Source organism: Anser anser (genome assembly GCF_964211835.1).
Source record: "Anser anser genome assembly, chromosome: 2".
NCBI classification, from domain to species: Eukaryota; Metazoa; Chordata; class Aves; order Anseriformes; family Anatidae; genus Anser; species Anser anser.
In genome coordinates this window covers 107,783,655-107,803,338 of record NC_139721.1, presented here as the reverse complement: position 1 = coordinate 107,803,338, position 19,684 = coordinate 107,783,655, and the positions used below count along the sequence as shown (strand labels likewise).

Here is a 19,684-nt window from a genome sequence, read left to right as displayed (position 1 = left end):
AGATCTGGAGACAGGAATGCAGTCTGTGGGTTGTAAAGTAAGGTATAACTCCAGCTTAACTCTGTGTATGCTCTGGCACTTGAAAAAAAGTGGGCATCATCTGGGCTGCTACAAGATTATTCATGTCACAATAGCAATATTTTCTTGAAGGTAGATGTCTGTATTTAGCTTTTGTAACCGTTCCGCTTATTTAGATAAATGATCGGAACCCCAGATGATCAGAACCCCGTATGCAGTATAGTTGATTTACACGAGCTCAGTTTAATTCAACAATAAAGGGGTTTCAATTGTACTTCAGTTTAAACTTACACAGCTTTTAACTTTTTTAATACCCCAAATGTGTGTGTGCACAAACACTGGCAAATAATATAGGACTTAGAAATGGTTTGTATACATGTCAGGAAAGGTACCTAATCAGATTTTTAACTGTTAACTAGGCTCCTGTAAGTAAGTATAGACTTTTATTTTTCTCTCAATTATGTTTATACTTTATTAACTGTTTTCAGATACCTGTTCTGAAGTGTTTATTGTATGTCTGTACTCAACAAAATGGCTGCCACTATTAAAACAACTTTGATTTTTTGAATTTTTAGATACACGAACTCATGGCCATGACCATCACAATTACAGAAGCAAGCTGTCATAAGCACCAAGAAAAACCCACTCTGCTCATAATTTTAAGAATGAAAAAGCAAAAATTCCACAGATTTTTGGTTCTAAGGTTCAGACTTACAAGTAAACAGTCATTTGTAAAAATCCACTGCACTAACAATTGTGCATCTCATGAGACTCAGAACAGTTTGTGGTCAGAGAAGACAAATGCTAACAGCTTCTAAGGTGAAATGCAGAAGCAGGCCAGGGAGTAGAACTCATATTTCATACACCGTGAGTAAATGTTGGGCTAATAAACAGTGCATTGCCTTATTTGTGTATTTATGTATGTATGTATTTTCTGGCACACATCATCCTTTTCAGAATGTTTTCCATTCTAGTTTTAGGGAGCTGGTTAGAATGATAGAGGGGAGGCAGCACTGCAGAGGAAGAGATAGCAGTGAGAAAGCTCTTCCTGTGTCAGAAACCGACCGTGGGTGGCACGGGTGAAGTAGACGGAGCCACGACTGTACGGAAGGGCAGCCTGGCAAGCAGCCTCGCAGCTGAGCCTCAGGTGAGTTCAGCAGCTTTGGATTTCTTCCAGTTTTTCTGCACCCCCTCTTGGGGATCCCCAGTGCTGGGATATGAATCACACGTCAGTGAAACGTGAACCCCACGGCATTTATACTGCCTCAACAGCAAACCCTTCCAGGAGGGGGGTTGATAGGTAATGTTGGTTGAGGCACTATTATGGGAAATAGCAGATCTACATTTCAACCACTTAGGCCACAGAGGGAGTTAAAGTGATACTTTGTGACCATGCAGCTAATTCACACAGATCTGAAAAAACGTGTTCTAGAGAGAGCTGGATTTTGCAGAAAGCGCAGCCCAGTTTTTCTCCCAAAACAGGCGGAAAAGGGAAGTTTTGGGCGGCGCGTTGCTCTCTCGCCTCCCCTTCCGCAGCCTGCTCCGCCCCGGGCTGTGTGAGCGGAGCGCCCGGGGCAGGGGGGCGCAGCCTGGGGACCCTCCCCAGCAAGCCGGGTGTCATCGCTTGGGCTTGGGGTGGAGGGTTTAGGCAGGTTTTCCTCCTGGAGAACATCCCTGCGGCAAAATATTCCCCTCTCTCCCCCTTTTTTTCCCCTCCAGTGTTAAGAGCTGGTTTCCCTCACCACAATTTCTTTTCCAGTTTTCAGCATGGCTGTGGACTGGCTCGGCTTTGGCTACGCTGCCCTGGTGGCATCAGGAGGGCTCATTGGCTACGCAAAAGCAGGTACGGTGCTGGAAGGTGATTTCCAGCCCCCCTCCCCTAAATTTGCGCGAATTTTGCTGGGAAAAGCCTCCTGCCTCGAAGTTTGTGCAGATGCGAAGTTTGTCAGCTTGTGCTGTGTGCTGATAGTTTGGGGCTGGTAGGGTGTGGTGCGTTGGGGGCTGAGCTCTGCTTTGGGCTGATAAGCTCAGTCTGCTTTGGGTGGGTGCTGATACCCTGCCTCTGCGTTGTGCTCTTCAGATAAACTGCCACGAGTTTGCTTCAGAAACCCTTTTCCCCTGATGTTTTAAATATAAACATTCTATAAATATTCTTTACCTTTAAATGACATCACCATTTTTCCCTTAGAGATTTATTCTCATTTTAGTGTTTGATGGTAACAGTATACTGCAAGCTGCACAGTTTTCAGAAGGATCCTTTTTCCAGGGAGAGCTGAGCAGTGCAAATCAGCCCTTGAAGTTGTTCCTTTCCTGGGCTCCCTAGCATAAGCTTCATCTCTGGCCTGCTTTCACTTCCCAGTTCGCCCTTCTCCAGACAGGACTGTGGATTTCTCCCTGCTGCAGTACTGTCTCTTTCCGCTTTGAAAAACTTCTCAGCACTCTTAATGGAGGTGTGTTCCTTCATTGCTGAAGACAGTGAGAAACTTACCAGTAGGTGTGACTACATGGCTGCTAAGGCCTGCTACAGTCTGCTCTCTACTGCCTTAGGGCTCTGAGTGTCCTTTCAGGCAGGAGGGACACTACTGAGAACTTAAATAGTTAATTTCATCTGTATTTCTCAGAGGCCATTATGAAATGATCAATATCTTCTCTTCCCAGATGGGAGGATGTGGTCATGCTGATTCAAGAAGGGAATCCAGGTCAAGGGATTTTTGAAGGGGGAATGGGAGCTTGTATGGAGACATGCAGGGAAATTAAAACAAACAAAAAAAAACACTACCTTGTAATCCCTACTAATAACTTGGAGAAACCAAAAGAAAATTGAACTTTCATCCATAAACCTGAGGTGTTCTGTACTTTTACAGCCAAGTCTACATTATGTACCTTGGGAAGAATATAAGAACAGGGCCAGGGCAAAGTCTTTTTTTTTTTTTCCTTTTTTTTTTTTTTTTCCCTCTCTCCCATTAGAGAGTTGTTTTGAGACCCAGGAGCTTCCTGAGCCAGGGGTGGTATGTTTGTCCTAGTAAGTGTATGTGCCATAGGTGCTTAAACAGGGCCTCAAGATAAAATCCAAGGATATGATGGCCGTTTGGGGACTCCCAGGATGCAGAAAGAATTGCATTTACCACAAGTTGGTGCTAAACTGTATTCTGCCCAGAGCAGCTGCTTACTAGAGTGTCTGTCTTTGTACGTGTACAAGAATGTGATGCTTCCCATTATCTTTAGCTCTTGCTTTTTATATTAAAAGCAGGATGTGAAGCAATGTTGTAGCTGCTCTGTTGATGACTGACTGAAACATGATTACTTTCTGGTAGCAGCATGTGTTCCTCCTGTAACAATGACAGGAGATCTTTATCAGCATAGACTTACAACCTCGAGTCCTTTCAATGGTGACCTATAAAAACTGAATATATAAAGGACCGCCCTCAAGTAGCATGAAGTCCTGAATTTTCCATTAGCCTTACTTAAAGTATTCACTGCTTGCAGAGGTCATGCCATTTCCTTACCTGATGTCATCTATAAATTGCCAATCTTGCGGTAGCTCTGGATTATCATTTGTACAGAACGCTTGATCCAAATTCTGGCTATTTGACTCCTCTCTCTTATTTGACAACTCTTTATTTGTCTGAATACCCTCCCGCCCAGTTCAGTTCACATGTCCTTTTTCTGATCTTAAACCCTTCCTATTTAATCCCTTTCTACGTTACTGCTTTTCCAGAATTATTATTTGAAGCAACGTGCTTTGGTCTGCAAAAGAAGACCCCGATTCTTTTGCTTTTCTCACTTGTCTTTCAATCATAAATGTATTCGTGGCTTTGCTGGTAATGAATTAAATACCAATGCTAATTTTATCTTGTGCAAGTTCATTTGAATGTGGTTCTTGATTCAGATTAGTGTGGTCTTAAAATCTTCAAAGACTGCCCCCCCCCCCCGTTCTGCTTTATAACAATCAATGCCCGTGTTTTTTTTTTGTTACTGGTAGTGTTTTACAAAGCAAGTAATCTAATGAACAGGTTTATTTCTGAGTTTCTAATAAATGTGTTATCTTTTATTCATTCAGGTAGTGTCCCATCGCTAGCTGCTGGCCTCTTCTTTGGAAGTTTGGCGGGACTTGGTGCCTATCAGCTCTCACAGAATCCAAATAATATTTGGATTTCTCTGAGTAAGTCTTCTAGAGCTTTAGTTACAGGGAGTTATATTTACCCCAAAACAACTGGATACTAAAAATGAGTACCTAAAAGTCTTTGCAGAAATGTTAAACTGTTGGGGCTACAAATTGAGTTTCAATCAGATCTTTAAACTTGTGTTTAGTGAAAATCTCTTTCAGTGGTCAAACTCCACTGCTCTTCCTGGAATGTGAACCACTGGCGTTTTAAATTTTTTGTTTTTAAGAATGTATTGAGAATACATGTGGAAGATCTGCATGTCTTTGTGTGTCTTGCTTAGTGATTTCTCACTACATTCCTGCTTTCCTGCATCCCTTTTCAAAGAAATACAAAGTGTTCTGGGTGACGTCTCATCTTTTTGCTTCTATTCTACAATAGGAGATGAAAATACCTGTTATTCGTCATTAGAGCTTGTCTTATGGATATCAAAAAACCTACTGCTAGTGAAGGAAAATGTGTGCTAGGATAAAGTGAACTTATGTGGTTAAAAAAAAATAAACCAAATACCATTATTTCACATCCTTCAGGAAAAAAAAAAAACAGTAAACATTTGGTATTTAAAAGATTGTACATAGTATGGTGCAAATATCCAAAACACAGTTTTTGACTTTCTGCCATTTACCATGCAGAGCTCAGGGTTGCCACCAAGTTAGGACACGTTAGCATGCTATCGCCTATCACTTCAACCTCATTACCCCTAAAGCTCATGCCAGTTGCAGAATAACATGACTTGAGCTTTTCTCACTCTCTAGTAAGTTAGGGTACCTTGCCACTGAAATAGACTGAGAATATATGTAGATAATTCCAGCAGCACAGATGATGCCTGACACTTGTTAGGCTGCTATATCTCAGGTACTTGCGGGCATCCACTGCTGCTGAAAATGGTAGACATTGTGATTGACTTTTTTTTTAATGTGTGGAATTACAAAGGTGTTGCTCCATTCGGGGAGATTCAACACAGAAGCAAGCTACAATAATGCAGTTTCTTCTTCCTTCTTTTCAGAACTGGAGCTTCCCTTCTCCCTGACTTTGAGAAGCTAACTGCTGAGAGTCACTGCTTAGTCAGTGCTTAAAGAGGTGCCACTGACCAGAGCATTTGTTTGCCGAAGCTGTGATGTAGCACCTAGCTCTTTGCCATGTAAAAGTCAGAAGTGAAAGGGGAAGGCCCAGCATTTCTCTCTGCTTAACACTGTCTTCAGTACAGTCCGCTTTCACTTCCACATCTACTGGATAGGTCAAAAACTGTACGGTCAGGCCTCAACAACTGGCATAAACCCTGAATGCAGAAGTTTAACAGGATTGAGACATAGTATTTTGCTAAATGTGAGTGACCATCAGTTGTATAACTTAGTAGCATATGGAGTCTTTTCCTCCTCCTTTTCACACCTGAAGGTTTTGGGAAAAGGTATGTTCTGCTGCGTTAGACAAAATTACGTTTAGTTTGGTGCACATTTTTTGAATACTAGCTATTGAATACAGAGCTTGAGGCATTTGGATATTGAAATATTTTAGTTCTTTCCTGTGTGTTGTATCGTGGTCCCAGCATTGTACACATCTACTTACATGAGACTGTTAGATGTCAGTGACAATGCTTAGGATGATGTTAGGGAGCAAGGATGCCACAGCTAATACTGAAGATGGTGGCTGGTCCTGCAAGACGTAGTTCATACTAAAGCAGTGGTAGAAGATATGTTTTTCCAACCACCAGTTTTGTGTGTATCTGTTACCACTGGGTAGCAGCTACATGCTAGGGATTTCATCAGTATGATTTTTGCAGAGTTTTCAAAGTATTCAGTCTTTCTTTGAGATAGCGTTCTAGAGATTGCCCTTTCTATTTTACTGTCCCAATGAAACTGCTCGACTTTTGCCTCAATATTAAATGGTCAGGGTGGATAACTAACTCTCTAGTCTTAGTGGAAGGTGGTTCATAGCTGAAAATGGTTGGTAATACTTAGCACTTACATTGTACTTGCCTTTCGAAGTCTTTTGCAAATATAAGTCAGTTAATTCTCAGAATGTTATGGCAAGTTAGGCAGGAAAATGCTAATCTCCCTCTTAAAAGAAGTGGGGGAATTGCATGTACAGGTTTAGTGATTCACTAGGAAGGACTGGGTTCAGGGCAGTGTAGTGCAGGTTATTTTGTCACCAAAGAAGCACGTTTTGCCGAAGAAACTCAAGGACTGTGTATACTAGAACTCAGCTTAGAATACCTACTCTTCGTGTACTGAGGTGCTCCAGAATTTACACCATTTATTGACTCTTTTTGTCCATCACATGAAATAACCTTTTTTACTTTTTACTTGATGATACTACTTATCTCTGTTCTGTTCTGAATTGTAGCATCTGTCACACGCATGCACCTCTGCTGACTGGACTCTTTAATCTCTCATTTAAGTTACGTCTGGAACATTGACTGCCGTGATGGGAGCAAGATTTTACAACTCTGGAAAATTCATGCCCGCAGGGCTAATTGCTGGTGTCAGGTACAACACAATATACTTTTTTTTTTTTTTTAATCTCCTGCATGTGATTTTTTTTTTTTCTTAATTATACTGAGATAGAGTACTTCGTACATCTTTTTTTATTTCTATGCATCGGTTATGTGAAAAGTATCTGAAAATGAATTGGCAAGTTGTTGTTATTATTTAATTCTGTGAACTTACCAAGTGTTTTTCCCCTTACACAGTTTGCTGATGGTTGGAAGATTAGCACTGAAGATGGTGGATAAGCCCCATGAAAAGTAACTGTTCGCTTTACAACTTAATATCTGGATAAGGAAACCTAATAATGAAGCTGTATGAATGTAGAAACAAGAATATGAAGCAGTTTTCTACATGAAGACAGCTTACTGTTTTTTTTTTTTGTTGTTTGTTTGTTTAAATGGAAAGAAGAATGATGGGGTGGATAGTAGTCTACTATCTACTAGTGGATAGTACAAGACATACAAGGTGCCATTTATTTCAGTGATCTGGTAGAGCTATTACTGTGTAGTGAAAAATTTGGTCCTGGTTTTATTTTTTTTGAAACACATTTCAGTGTTTAACACTTCCCATTTTTATATTCCAAAGTATACTGACGATGTGTATGAAGTACACAGGACCTGTAATTTAGGAAGTACCCACAAAGTGTCACCAGCAGAAACTGGCTCAGTACAGCACTGTATCTTATGCCTTTCATACTGACTATTACAGTATGCTTTACTTGCTGTGTTCTGAGTTGATGATGCATTATGTCTATAACACCAAACAGATCCCACCTTTTTTAGTGTGAAATGATGCTAAAATGTTGCCTTTTTTTACAAGTAAAACTTGTTACAAACCTTTGCTTGATGTTTTTGTATTCTTTCTGTCTGTATGGGGCGCAAAGGTTATTATTATTGATTTTTTTTTACCTTACCTTCTTGTTCCTACCTCAGTAGAAGTCTGTGCAGTGAACTGCTATACAAATGCTGTATTTTGATGGTGTTTAAAAATTACATTTTAAATGGAGGAGCAAAAGATTAAATTTGGGGCCTTCATTAACACATTAATTTCATTTTTAGTGATATTATTGATATTTATTGATATCCTAGGGTACTTACAGTTTGTAACTCATATTCTAAAGTGATAAAAAACTCATATTCTAAACTCATATTCTAAAGTGATATTTTATATAATGACTACTGAAGATTTATTGAAGTTATCAAATTAATTCCAGGTTTTTGAATGTATTTCATGTTGTGACCTCCTTATTTCTGGGGACTTAACCTGTAAATAACCAGATTTACAGGGAGCAGCACTGAAAACATGTGAAAACATCTCTGAAATTCTAGTCTCAGTTAAATTGTACTCTTTTTTTTGACCCTGCTGTAAGTAAAACCCAAGAAAATATTTGTAGTGACCTTAAAATACTTTTAAAGCAGTGAATGTAATTTAATAGAAAATTCTATCACTGCTACAGAATTTTCTAGAGCCATTAAAGAATTAAAGACATTACTACTCTTTTTCGTATCGCACGTGCTTTTAGGCACATGCCTAAAAGGTAATTCTACAAATTTTATTTCCTATTTTACTGTTTAGGTTTTGACATGTGTGTGGTGTGTGTTTTTTTCTTTTCACTGAGGGTGTTTTTTATGTAAACTGAGATTATTACTTTTGCATTGGATTCACTGTACTCATGCCATGACTTCAGGGAAGCTTCGTGCTGTGAGCCAGATTGTATCTGGATGTAACAAAAAAGAGTGTTTTTTTTTTATTTTTAGGAAATGAATAATTAAAATGATTGTTAAAGCTAGTCTTTTCAAAGCACACCCTGAAACTAAAAAGAAGTTAGTTAAATATTGCTAACAGTATCAGCGTGATCTGGAAAGACTGCTGCTTTCTAGAGACGCAGAAATGGGGAAACCAGGGTGGCGCAACGCAGACCGAGTCACCAGGCTTCAACAACTCGGAGTTCAGTCATGCCTCCAGAGCCTGATACATTCTAGTACTGACAGAACAAGAGAATTTGGGTTAGCAAATCCTTATTCCCAAGAGTGAAAGCCCAGGCCCTCTATTGCACGTTACCGTCAGTGCCCGGTGGAAGGTAGGTGGCAATAGGTAACGTGAAGTACCTGCTCCTCTCTTTAGGGTCTCACTCAGGCCTACAGGAGGGAATTTCCCATTCATTTTGGTGGATAAATCATCTTTTGAAAGCAGGAGCTCACCCTAGGCTTTGTAAAGGGGATGTATAAGGGTACCAGTCTTTGTAATAGCAGGTGTTTCCCGTAAGTCCCACAAAGTGCAAGGTGTTGGGCTCCCTTCAGCTGTCCCTCTGATGGGTGCAAGCTCCTGTCCCAGGAGAGGGCTCTGTGGCTCAGGCCAGGGGCTGTCCTGCATGGGGAGTATTGCCTGGGGAAGCCACCACAGCAAAGAAGAGAGCACAAAGTGCTGGGACCTGTGGGAATAGGAGCAACTATTTGCTGGTTTTATTTTAAAGCTAAGCAGTAACTGACAAGATACAGGAATGGTCCTGAACTGAGGGATGGAACCCGGAGTGCCTCTGCCAGCTGGAAAACCGTTCAGACAGACTAAATTTCACCTTTGCTTTATGTTTACTTTGGGCTAGCCCTGGTCCAGGTCCGTTCCCACTCAGGACCTTATGTGTGGCCTCACAGTTTTTCCTTAGAGCCTTTTAGTGGTACCTCATTCTTCCCGCTGACTAGACACAAACCTTCGTATTGCTGAGCGTCTTCTGGCTGAGGTGAGGTGCTTGCACTGGGGCAGCGCCAGGTGTGAATGGGCTGGGAGTGCTACAAACCACCCAGCTGGTGGTCTGTAAGAAAGGTTTTTGGGGGATCGAAATCTCGTACACTTGGGTGCCTCAGTTGGGCCTTACTCTTTACAGATAAAGGACAGAGACCTCAAATATGGCAATAATGTACTGAGGTTCAATTGCAGCGTTGGTTTGAGAGGAGGAAAAAGCAAGCCTGTTACTCAGTTATCAGTAGATGTCACACCCTAAGCTGTTCTTTCAATTCATGTGACTTTCACAGCCAGCAACATCCCTTTCATTTAGTACAAATGTGTAACGTAGCATAAAAATTTAAGTAACATCACACCAGCAGTACAGGTGCCAGTCTTTTAGAGTAGCAAAGGAGAATGAGAGGACGATGGAAAACATTTCAAGATAGATGGGTTGGGGGGGGGGGGAGTAGTCATGGGCTGTCCTACTTTATCCTTTGTTGTAAGAATGTAATGCATGAGTGTTCGTAATGCAAAGCCTATCCCCTAGCCCTCGTCCTGCCGTGGGCTTTGAGAGTGCAATTTGCCACGTCCCAGTTCTGTCAGTCACTGTGCTGGGAGCTGTTGGCACTCTGTCATCCCTGGCTGAGGGTCTGTCTGTGCTGAAACTAATATGGCCTGAAGTATTAAGCAATTACCATTTTGTGGTGTTACAGTCCCTAGCTTCCTGGTGTTATATTCATGCTTTCTGACTGAACAATTTAATCCACCTGGAAAAATGGGAGGGGAAAGAAAGGTCAGGAAAACCTCCAGGCAGTTACAACAGAAGGAAAGCCTTTGTTCATCCAGAATCCCTGCAAGAAAAAACTGCAAAATATTGCATCAGTAGCAGCCCAGAGACATCTCTCTTGCTTCCTTGAAGTGCCGTGATGGAGCAAATCAAAATGCTTATGCTTCTGTGCCATATCCCAGCTCAAGTCTAGCGCACAGGATACTGTGGATGGTTTTTTACACTCCTTGTGTCTTCCTTCTGAACCTGTGAAATGGAGATGTTTTCTTTCTCTTCCCCTCCACGCACAGTTTGTCTTCTATATCCCTGCCTTTTACTGGATGCTTTTACAGTGCATGGCATGTTCTCTGCCCCAGAAGCAAGGATCAGCAGGTTTGATGCAGTTTTACTGCTGGTAGTTAATACAGTCTGTCCTTGTTTTAATTGCCCCGCCTTCCTCTCACCGAGAACAGCTCTAGAGGTGGCAACAGTAGGTCATACAAGAACAAAGCCTAAACCAATTTACAGAGGATTGCCTGAAACACCAGAAGTGCGCTACGTCTTGGTCTGTATTCTGAAAAGATTCTTAGTGGCAGAACCCATTTGCTGTTGTGAAAGACAGCTGCATTTTCCATAGAAGGGTGAAAGTGGACACATGTCTTGGGAAAAAAATACACAGTGCTGTAAATAGCATCTCATGGGGTGTCAGAACCAGGTATAAGTCAGGGCTGCCACAAAGGCACCTCACCCATACCACAGCTCTACTCTAGATGGGAGTAAAGCACAGTCAGAAGCAGCTTTCACCCCCTAAAGACACTCACCTGTGCTTCAGATGGGTGCTGAAAGGCTCCACATGTTGCTAGCTGCAATAGGGTCCTGTTGCAAAGTTTCCCATTGTCCTTTTGGGGAACTAACTTCACACAGCATGACACCAGACATCCTATTTTCCAGTAAGTAACTGGACATTTCTGGTTGTTAGCCTGCTCTGCAGAAGCAGCACAGTACTTACTGAGGAATAAAGGGGAACTGTGCAAACACTGCTCAAAGCAACAGCAGGCGGTAGTACAACAGCAGCCAGGCTCACGATGCAAAGCACCGCTGTCACCACAGCGTGAAAGGAGACATGCCACTTCTAGGCTCAGGCAGCAATACAGTGGTAAGCTCAGAATCTGTGACAATGATGTTTGCCAGGACTCGTATTTATTTTCCTGGGACCCTCTAGTTACTCTAGGAGTGATACAACCACAGCTTGGAGGGATTGTAAGGGAACTAGGAGCCTGGCTACTGATGGGAACCTCTTGGTGACCTATGCAGCCAGGATACCATCCTCAAAGAGATGATGGCTCAGGAAAGAATGGAGAGAATGGAATGATGAGGTTGTCTGATGGCCCAGGATCAAGCTCTACTCGTCAAGCCCCTCTCTTCCCTCTTTTGCCCCTCCTGGGCAACAGAGTTGAGAACCAGGGACCTGGCCTCACCCAAGACAGCTGCAACAGGGCCACTTTCCCTCTGCTCAAGGAACTGCACTACTGCCTCCAAGAATCCTAAGACAACAAAGATCTGGTCTTCAGAATTCAGAATGTTAGTAAAATTTGACAGCAGCGTTAATTAAATAGGAAGGCTTCTGCTGGGAATGCAGCAGAAACTTGACACCTATAAAGGCTAAAACGACAGAAACCCAACAGTCTTTGAATAGTAGTATTTTATCTAGAATTTATCTATTTTTATCTATTTATCTCTCTACTATTTATCTACTAATGGTAAGAGACTGTTGTGACCATGTCATAACTTCCCTGACAATTTTCAAACATGGCCAAGATCTACTATTGATTGAATACATACTAAAATCAATTAGTCTCTTCTGCTGCCATTTGCACACACTGATAATACTGACATGTTTGGTCACTTTCTAGTCAGTGACAGTCCTGAACTGCATGTATTTTTTTAGGCAGAGATTTCCAATTCCATTTCCAATTAAGATCTGTTTTGCAATGCTTACATTGCATGTAACATGTCACTTCTCAGGATATTTTGGAGCATGAATATAAGTCTAAATTATGAAATTATGGCAGATGAGCCAATAATACAGAAGATTCTGAGTCGTCTTTCAAGAGCTCTTCAATCTCAGATCATTTCTTGAATTCCTCTGAGCCATCCCGCACTCCACCTGACATACTAGCTCAGGCCACAGCCTGTTACTCACTTCTGTGACTTTTGCCATTGGAGATGCATTACTTGGTATTATAAAGGTTTCAGGATGAAGCACCTCAAAACATTTCAAACTTTTTATTTTCAGACTGTTTGCTTTTTGAGTCTCCCTGCCATGTACCAAATTGTGTTGGCTGTCTTTACCATATTGTATGACCACATTTGTCACAGTGTATTTGTTAAATCTAATGACCTCAGAGACTTCTAAGTGGCATGAGTCCTCTCTGTCCCTCTCACACACTCCCAAATACCACTCTTCTTTAGAGTCACCGTTCCAAGTGAATGGTGGGCAAACAATGATGAAATTACAATTATACATTTTATTGTCAGGTAGCCTTTGGGAAGACAAAGGGTTTTTCAGATAACCAAAATGTAAACTTCCATTCTGACAATCAACTCTCCTGTACTACTGAATCCCAAGAAGGCAGCAGGTAATCTTTACTATTTCCCACGGAGTCCCTCTTTACTTGCTTCAGTTTTCTTACAGCAAGTTAAAATCACTTCAACTTCAGGACATTGTATGTGATATTTCAAAATTTGAGGAAATGGACTCCCCAAACTTCCATTTAAATCTTTAGTTTTTCTCTGTGATACCATATCAGTCTCCCAACCTTGGAATACCAAGATAAAACTTGCAAACAATTCCAAAGCACAGAACTTTCAACTTGCATTTATTTCAGGTTTATAATGAAAGTCATTTTACACCAACTTCAAAAAATCAAGTAAAATAAAAAGCTTTCAACAAATAACTTAAGAAAAGTGATTTAGAACAGTTTTATTTTGCTTATTTCCTTATCTGGCAGATATTGTACAAAAGTGCCACAGTAGCAGTGATACTGAAGTCTACTTACACATCTTACACAATTTTAGGTTAAATCCAAGCACTGAATACTCAGAGCACTTTAAATGCATTAAACAATACAGATCAGTAATAGCACAGCCCAAATGCCAAAATATCTATTTTATACACAATTTTAAAAGCACTTAATGAAGTTACATGACTTCCAACTTACATCACACAAGTTATTTCAAAAGACACTTATTGCAGAGTACTTATATCAAATAAATCTGCAAGAAATAGTATTATTCTAAGGGCTCTGGAAAATGACTAGCATATTCAAGCTTAAGTCTTGGTTACAGTCATGTCAATAAGGTTTTTGCTACTGACTTCACTGATGCAAAGCTCTCTCTTATTCTCTCATTCTTCTATCAGATAAAAGATGTAAAGGCCTGCTCATGGGATTTACAAAATAGCTAATCGAAAAACATTTCCACGAGGCACATGTGCAGTATGAAAATGAGTTATCACAGATTTCAGAACTGCAGTCTTTAGTACTCTTCAGTATTAAAGTCACAGACATTGCAGCAAAAGCAAATGAGAACAGAAAGAAGAGCACCACTGTTAAACTCTGAGTTCCTTTTTAAGGCTATGTTACTGTGTTCTGGGAAGAAAGACATCAATACTTTTTGGTTTTGGTATTAATTCCCTGGGTATGGTATCACGGTATCATGTTTTTAACCAAGTTATTAAAATGCATTTCAAAGCAAACATTTTCATACATGTGACTTGCTTCATAACGACAGTCTCCAACAGCCGTGATACAGAGATGTGTAATTTACACATCTATGTAAAAGAGTTAATATATGTGCAGTTAAGATATTTAGTAATGAACATTATGATTTCTCAGTATGAACAGATTCAGTATAATTAAGTAGTCCAACTTGAGAAGCTGCAGATTACCTGGGTTTTCTTATTAAAAACAGCAGGCTGCAGAAGTGCATCTCACCAGGTTCACATATTTACGTTAAAGCCATAATTTGATTTAAAAGAATGAAACAGAGATAAATATAATGCTACTAAAACCTTTTAAGTTTTAATATTTCAAATCAGAGGTGCAAATGTGAAACATTAGCTGTATTCATATGAAAACGTGAAAAGTTAACAGGCTTCAGCTTTATGCTGTTTAATATCAACTAAATCACTTAGGTTGTGTGTGTGTGTGTGTGTGTGTCTGCGTGTGTTAGGTCTACCTACAGAATACCAACTTCATTAGCCACACATATGCTGGAGCTCACTTTACCTACACTTTCAGCTCACCGGACGTGTGTGGCAGGCTCCTGTCCAGAACCAACCTTCGTAGTGTAACTAGATACATTCTCCCTGTTGGTGTTACCAGCCTGAAAACACTGCTCTCTTAAGATAGCTCTGGGTTTCTACACAGGAATTAGCCTTTGTCTAGCCACAGTGAACTGGCACTTGTCTGCAAGCACTGGAATAGATACATTCCTCACAATGATGGGACTGAAGAAAAGATTCCTGGAAAGATGCAAAGTAACTAATTTCTTTAACTTTAGCTGAACTTCACAAAGCAGTACGCCTTGTAGGATCAAACAACAATTTGCTTAAAAAATAAGGGTACTATAAGCTTTGTTAATTTATTCTTAGTTTTTGTTCTCAAAAAGTAAGACAAAGAGGTAAAAGTAATTTAAACCACTATGAACAAATTAAAAGCCTGAACAGTCTTGAGAAATGAGAGTCCTTCTGGTAACTGTTCTACCAGAAGGTAACTGGTGACATGCATTTGAAACATTTAGAAACACGTACGACTTTCTTTTATGCAAAATAATAAACACACAAAAATATGCAATAACATGTTTTAATTCTGAAAAGATTTTGGGGGCAGATATCATCTGTGACTTTGCTGTTCATTGTTTCACAAGCTCAGGATGTTCAGGATGAAATGTAGCCACAGAATACTTCACATTTAAGACTAACCATTTTGTAACTACGTAAATTTAAGTATGGATCCCTTCCTTTCATTTTCTTGGCTACAAACCTCACACTACAGCATAGTAAACTAGCTGAAACCCAAACCATCAAGGCTTTCATGAGGTCTGTTTCTTTATTGTTCTAAGCCCCTTTGAACAGCAGCAGCCTCTGATGCTGTACAGGGTACTCACCTCTAGTGCTACATGTAGCCACAAGGAACAAGAAACAGAGCAAACCAGTGCCAAATGAAGGAAGTTACTAATTGAAAGAACCATCTCCCCTAGACAACATGTATCACTCAAAGTCAAGAACTGTGCCACTTTGTAGGTCTGATCAGAATCACCTCTCTCCCACTTCAGCTCCTGATCTGGAAACAATTCACCATCTAAGAGAGTGTTATACCGTTTATACCACCATCCCATTTTGTTCATGGCATTTCCCATGCAACAAATACGCTTCCACTGGCAAAGAGCTAAGAAACATGTTCTTACAAATTTTACAAAAATTGTTCCAGATTCATAATACACTTAGACCAAACTTCATACATCCCCTTAAGCTTGCACAGTACAGAAAAAGGTAATAAACCATTAACAAAAACCATGCAAAAAAAACAAGACCATCAAGCTAACATATCTAAATAAAAACTAAATCAAATAGAACACCAAAATAATATACAAAAGCTTATCTTGTTCAAGGTCTTGAGTAACATCAATAATTTTGTCTTTTTTTTTTTTTAATGTCAAATTTGAGGTAAAACAAAATAAGCCTTAATTCCCCACCTTCCACAAGTCCCAGTTCTTCAGACACAAAAGGAACCTGTGCTCTTAAGTGGCATTTAGAGCATATACTTGTACTTCAAGACTGACTAAATTTTGTATTTCCTTCCATGCAAAGGAGTAACTAAAATTCCCAGATTTACCACATTAACATGGATATGAATTAATAAAAAGATGAAAATGCTTTATGAATATTCCCTTTAGTGCTTTTAACAAAGATTATTCCTGGTTTAGTTTAAATTGTGTGAGATATGTTGAAGTAAATCTTTAAGATTTATTGTTGTTCTCACTACTCAAAAGAATCTATTTGATTACCAGTTCTCTCACTTTAAAGGCATTGATGGAAATTTACATCATTCTGACAGCATATTAGATAAAAAAAATGCAGCAAACACAGGTTGAAAAAAATTATACTACTGTTAAGTACTATGCAGTGATGTAAACTATAAAGTATCACGATCTAATTTTAGATGTTAAACCATGAACATGCTGAACAACTGATCATTTGACAGATAACCAAAAAGTGCCTTGCACAATAATTTAGTATCTTCACCTGTAAGCTTCTGTATCGTAATTCTACATCAACCATTTCAGTCTTGGACATCAAAGTAGTCAATTACTGGCTCTTCTTTTAATGGTTTGGATAAACCACTGCTTCCACTACTCCTGAAATTATAAGAATATTAGATGTTACTCACTTTGCATGAAACACGAGATGAAAGTAAGTTGAAGTCACAAATTTCCGTAACATCTCAGTGTGAGTATGCATGCTGCACTGATAGATGGCATGTTCTAAATTATGTTCTAATGGAAATATCTTAATGCTTCAGAAAACATTTAACTATGATTTTGGGGGAAAAAAACATATACTTGATCAAATTAATATATATCAGTGCATGGCTGAATTGATACAATTTGTTTTCAAGTTTTACCAGAAACCACCATTTATTAGTAATATTTACTGCAAAAACACTAATGTACTGAAGACTAAATGTTAAAACATGCCTTTAAATAATAAAATATAAACATAAATAAAAATAAATTTACTAACTGTCCTAATAAATTATTTTATGCCAGTAAGACACTACTCATCTTTTACACAGAAAAGTTAAAGATATAAAACACCCCAAACCTCCAAAACATTCATCTCTTCTCAACTATGTAATCTTTATAAAAAAGAGAGGTCCACAATATTTGTTTTTTTTTTTTTTACTGCTCTTATATCATAGTCAATCCTACATTCTGTTCGCATTTCATTTCAGGTTTACTTCTGTGGACAGAAAAGCTTAGTGCAGGCTGCAAGCTCCGAAGCAGCATGTAGGTTGAGAAAACAAAGACTAAGGGAGCATAAAATTGAAGTTCATGAACACTCTTCCTTAAGTTAATCAGCACAAAATTGAAGAACACCGTTTTAGAAACACATTTCTTACTTATCTGTTTGTTTGTAATGAGGAATAGGAGGTGGAGGCCTGTTCTGCATTTCTTTATCTAGCACAGAAGTTAAAGTATTGCTTGGACAAATGGATTTCCCTCTAGAAAAATAAAAGAAAAGGTTATTTTATTCAATAGGAATTTATATTCATTAAGAAATTAGGGCAAAAAAGTTACACTTAAAAGTAGTGGTCCCAGTGTCAGAGTTCATATTTGTATTTCATCTATATAACTATTTAATTTTCATAGAGTCACAGAATATCCTGAATCAGAAGTAACCCACAAGGATCGAGTCCAGCTCCTGGCTCCACACGGGACTACCTAAAAATCAAACCATATCTCTGAGACTGTTGTCCAAATGCTTCTTGAACTCCAACAGGCTTGATGCCACAATCACTTACCTGGGGAGCCTGCTCAAGGGCTCAACCACCCTCTCAGAGAAGAACCTTTTCCTAATATCCAATGTGAACCTCCCTTGATGCATCTTCATGCTGTTCCTCCCTTGGGTCTTATCACTGGCCACCAGAGAAAAAAGATCAGCACCTTCCTCATCTCTCCCCCTCATGAGGAAGCTGTAGGCTGCAACAAGGTCTATGTTCACAGATCATTGCATCTTTACAATATCCAGTGCTGTGGAATCATGTTCTTAAACTCTGGCAACAAGTCGCATTAAACTTACTCATCACTCTGCACTAAAACTAGGCCCCTGTGAAGCAGTCCTCTCCAAGGAACAGTAACAGAATCACAGAATGGTTTGGGTCAGAAGGGACCTTAAAGATTACCTGATTTCAACCCCCCTGCCATGGGCAGGGACACCTCCCAATAGACCAGGTTGCTCACAGCCTCATCCAACCTGGCCTTAAACACTTCCAGGGATGGGGCATCCACAGCTTCTCTGGGCAGCCTGTGCCAGGGCCTCACAGTGCAGTGCCACTTCCTTACCAGTTAGCCCAGGTGCATGAGACCAGAAAAATGATATGCACTAAGAAATAAAAAACAAATAATCAAACAGCTCTTCCTGCCCTCCACTTAAGTTACTATCTATTATGCAACCATAACCGTACAATGAAGCATCCCACTTCTTCTTGTGCCCTCTGCAATACAAGGGCCACCCTGTGGCCATGGTGCAGGGCAGTATTTTCTCCAATACAGGAAGACAGTATGCTTTAGCACGTCCCTAGGCTTGTATTGGCTGTGAATGACGTGCAACTTCAGTACTGCACAGTCCATATCCAAAGCCTGCACTGGCTGGAGGCAGGGAAAGGATATAAAAAACCATGGAAATTGCTTTGAAAGATTATTACAAAAAGGCATCTAAGCCAAAATTTTTCAAAATAAGTATCCTACACACTCTATCTTTAACAGGCTGTGGAGATGTCTTAAAGTTTCCTATGAGTCACTTTCAAGAGTTTGCTTTATTTCAACTTCCAGTCATGGTTCCAGTGTAATTGCAAGACTGAAAAGCCTTCCACCACCATTCTGGTACACTAAACAGCATTGCTTTCCTATTTATATCTGAATGCCTCTTCTTCTTAGGAATGTTTCACTACCTTCTGCATTTACACTGCATTCATAACTTAACAGTAAATTTTATTCCACATTGGAAACAAACATTTGCCTGAACGCCTATTTATGACTTTATAATTTAAGGTAACCTTAGCCTTTCCCATTCTTCTGTTCTCACAAGTACCATTATATTTAAAACCACTAGTATACATACAAAGAAAATAGCAGACGAGTAACTATACATTAAATTATATATTTATAACTCTAACATTGTTGTTTATTCTTATATACAGCAAGTCACTGACTTTCTGAGCAACCCATTCCACAATTGTTACATATTATATGAATCTTCTTCCTGCAACTGTTTCAAACCTGATGATTTTAATTTGTGCCCATTACCTTGTCTGTTGAGAGAAGAAAGAGAGAATATGCATTCTCTACTCAGGCTATGATTTCAGGTATCTTTGTGACAACTCTGCAGTACCTTTCCATGCATTTTCCAAGATGACAACCTGTACCTCTTACTGTTCTTAACAGTCTTCTATGTCTCTGACAAACCAACTTAGAATGCAAAGTAGGAGTAAATGAATTTACACTTACCTAATGTGACCAAAACACTTAATAATTACACTATATTGTTATTATTGAATAATGTTCTGTGCATTTCTGAGCTTAAAGCTGCATTTACATAGAAATTATGAGGTAAAAAATCCTACAATTATTTTATCAGAAAACTGCCATAACATACTAAAGTAATTTAAACATATTAACTATATAGTTATGCATTAAAATTTAACCACATATTAAATCTCTCTCTAAAAATCTATATAAGCCTGGGT

General features: G+C 39.5%; 2 protein-coding genes across 5 annotated transcripts in view; one reads left to right on the top strand and one right to left on the bottom strand.

Moving 5' to 3' along the window:
* Nucleotides 1–1,012: 1,012 nt before the first annotated feature.
* Nucleotides 1,013–7,507, top strand: LOC310894401 (transmembrane protein 14C-like). 3 transcript variants are annotated; one of them, XM_083824462.1, is made up of 5 exons: nt 1,013–1,165; nt 1,778–1,861; nt 4,079–4,180; nt 6,580–6,667; nt 6,871–7,507. In XM_083824462.1, the coding sequence occupies exons 2-5, from the start codon at nt 1,786–1,788 to the stop codon at nt 6,926–6,928; spliced, it is 324 nt and encodes a 107-aa protein (XP_083680588.1). In that variant the 5' UTR covers nt 1,013–1,165; nt 1,778–1,785; the 3' UTR covers nt 6,929–7,507. The 3 variants fall into 3 exon arrangements, with proteins under 3 accessions (XP_083680588.1, XP_083680586.1, XP_083680587.1); XM_083824460.1 differs by lacking the exon at nt 1,013–1,165 and adding an exon at nt 1,513–1,666; XM_083824461.1 differs by lacking the exon at nt 1,013–1,165 and having other exon boundaries at nt 1,555–1,861.
* Nucleotides 7,508–13,016: 5,509 nt separating this feature from the next.
* NFX1 (nuclear transcription factor, X-box binding 1) overlaps nt 13,017–19,684 on the bottom strand; it is a 61,706-nt gene continuing 55,038 nt past the window's right edge. The window contains exons 23-24 of one of the 2 annotated variants that reach the window (XM_083824362.1): nt 17,339–17,440; nt 13,017–16,574 (exon numbers count right to left, since the gene is read on the bottom strand). In XM_083824362.1, the coding sequence (XP_083680488.1) occupies nt 16,499–16,574; nt 17,339–17,440 (178 nt within the window). In that variant the 3' untranslated portion in view covers nt 13,017–16,498. Of the gene's footprint in view, nt 16,581–17,338; nt 17,441–19,684 lie in introns of both variants that reach the window. The other variant, XM_083824363.1, reaches the window with a different exon arrangement.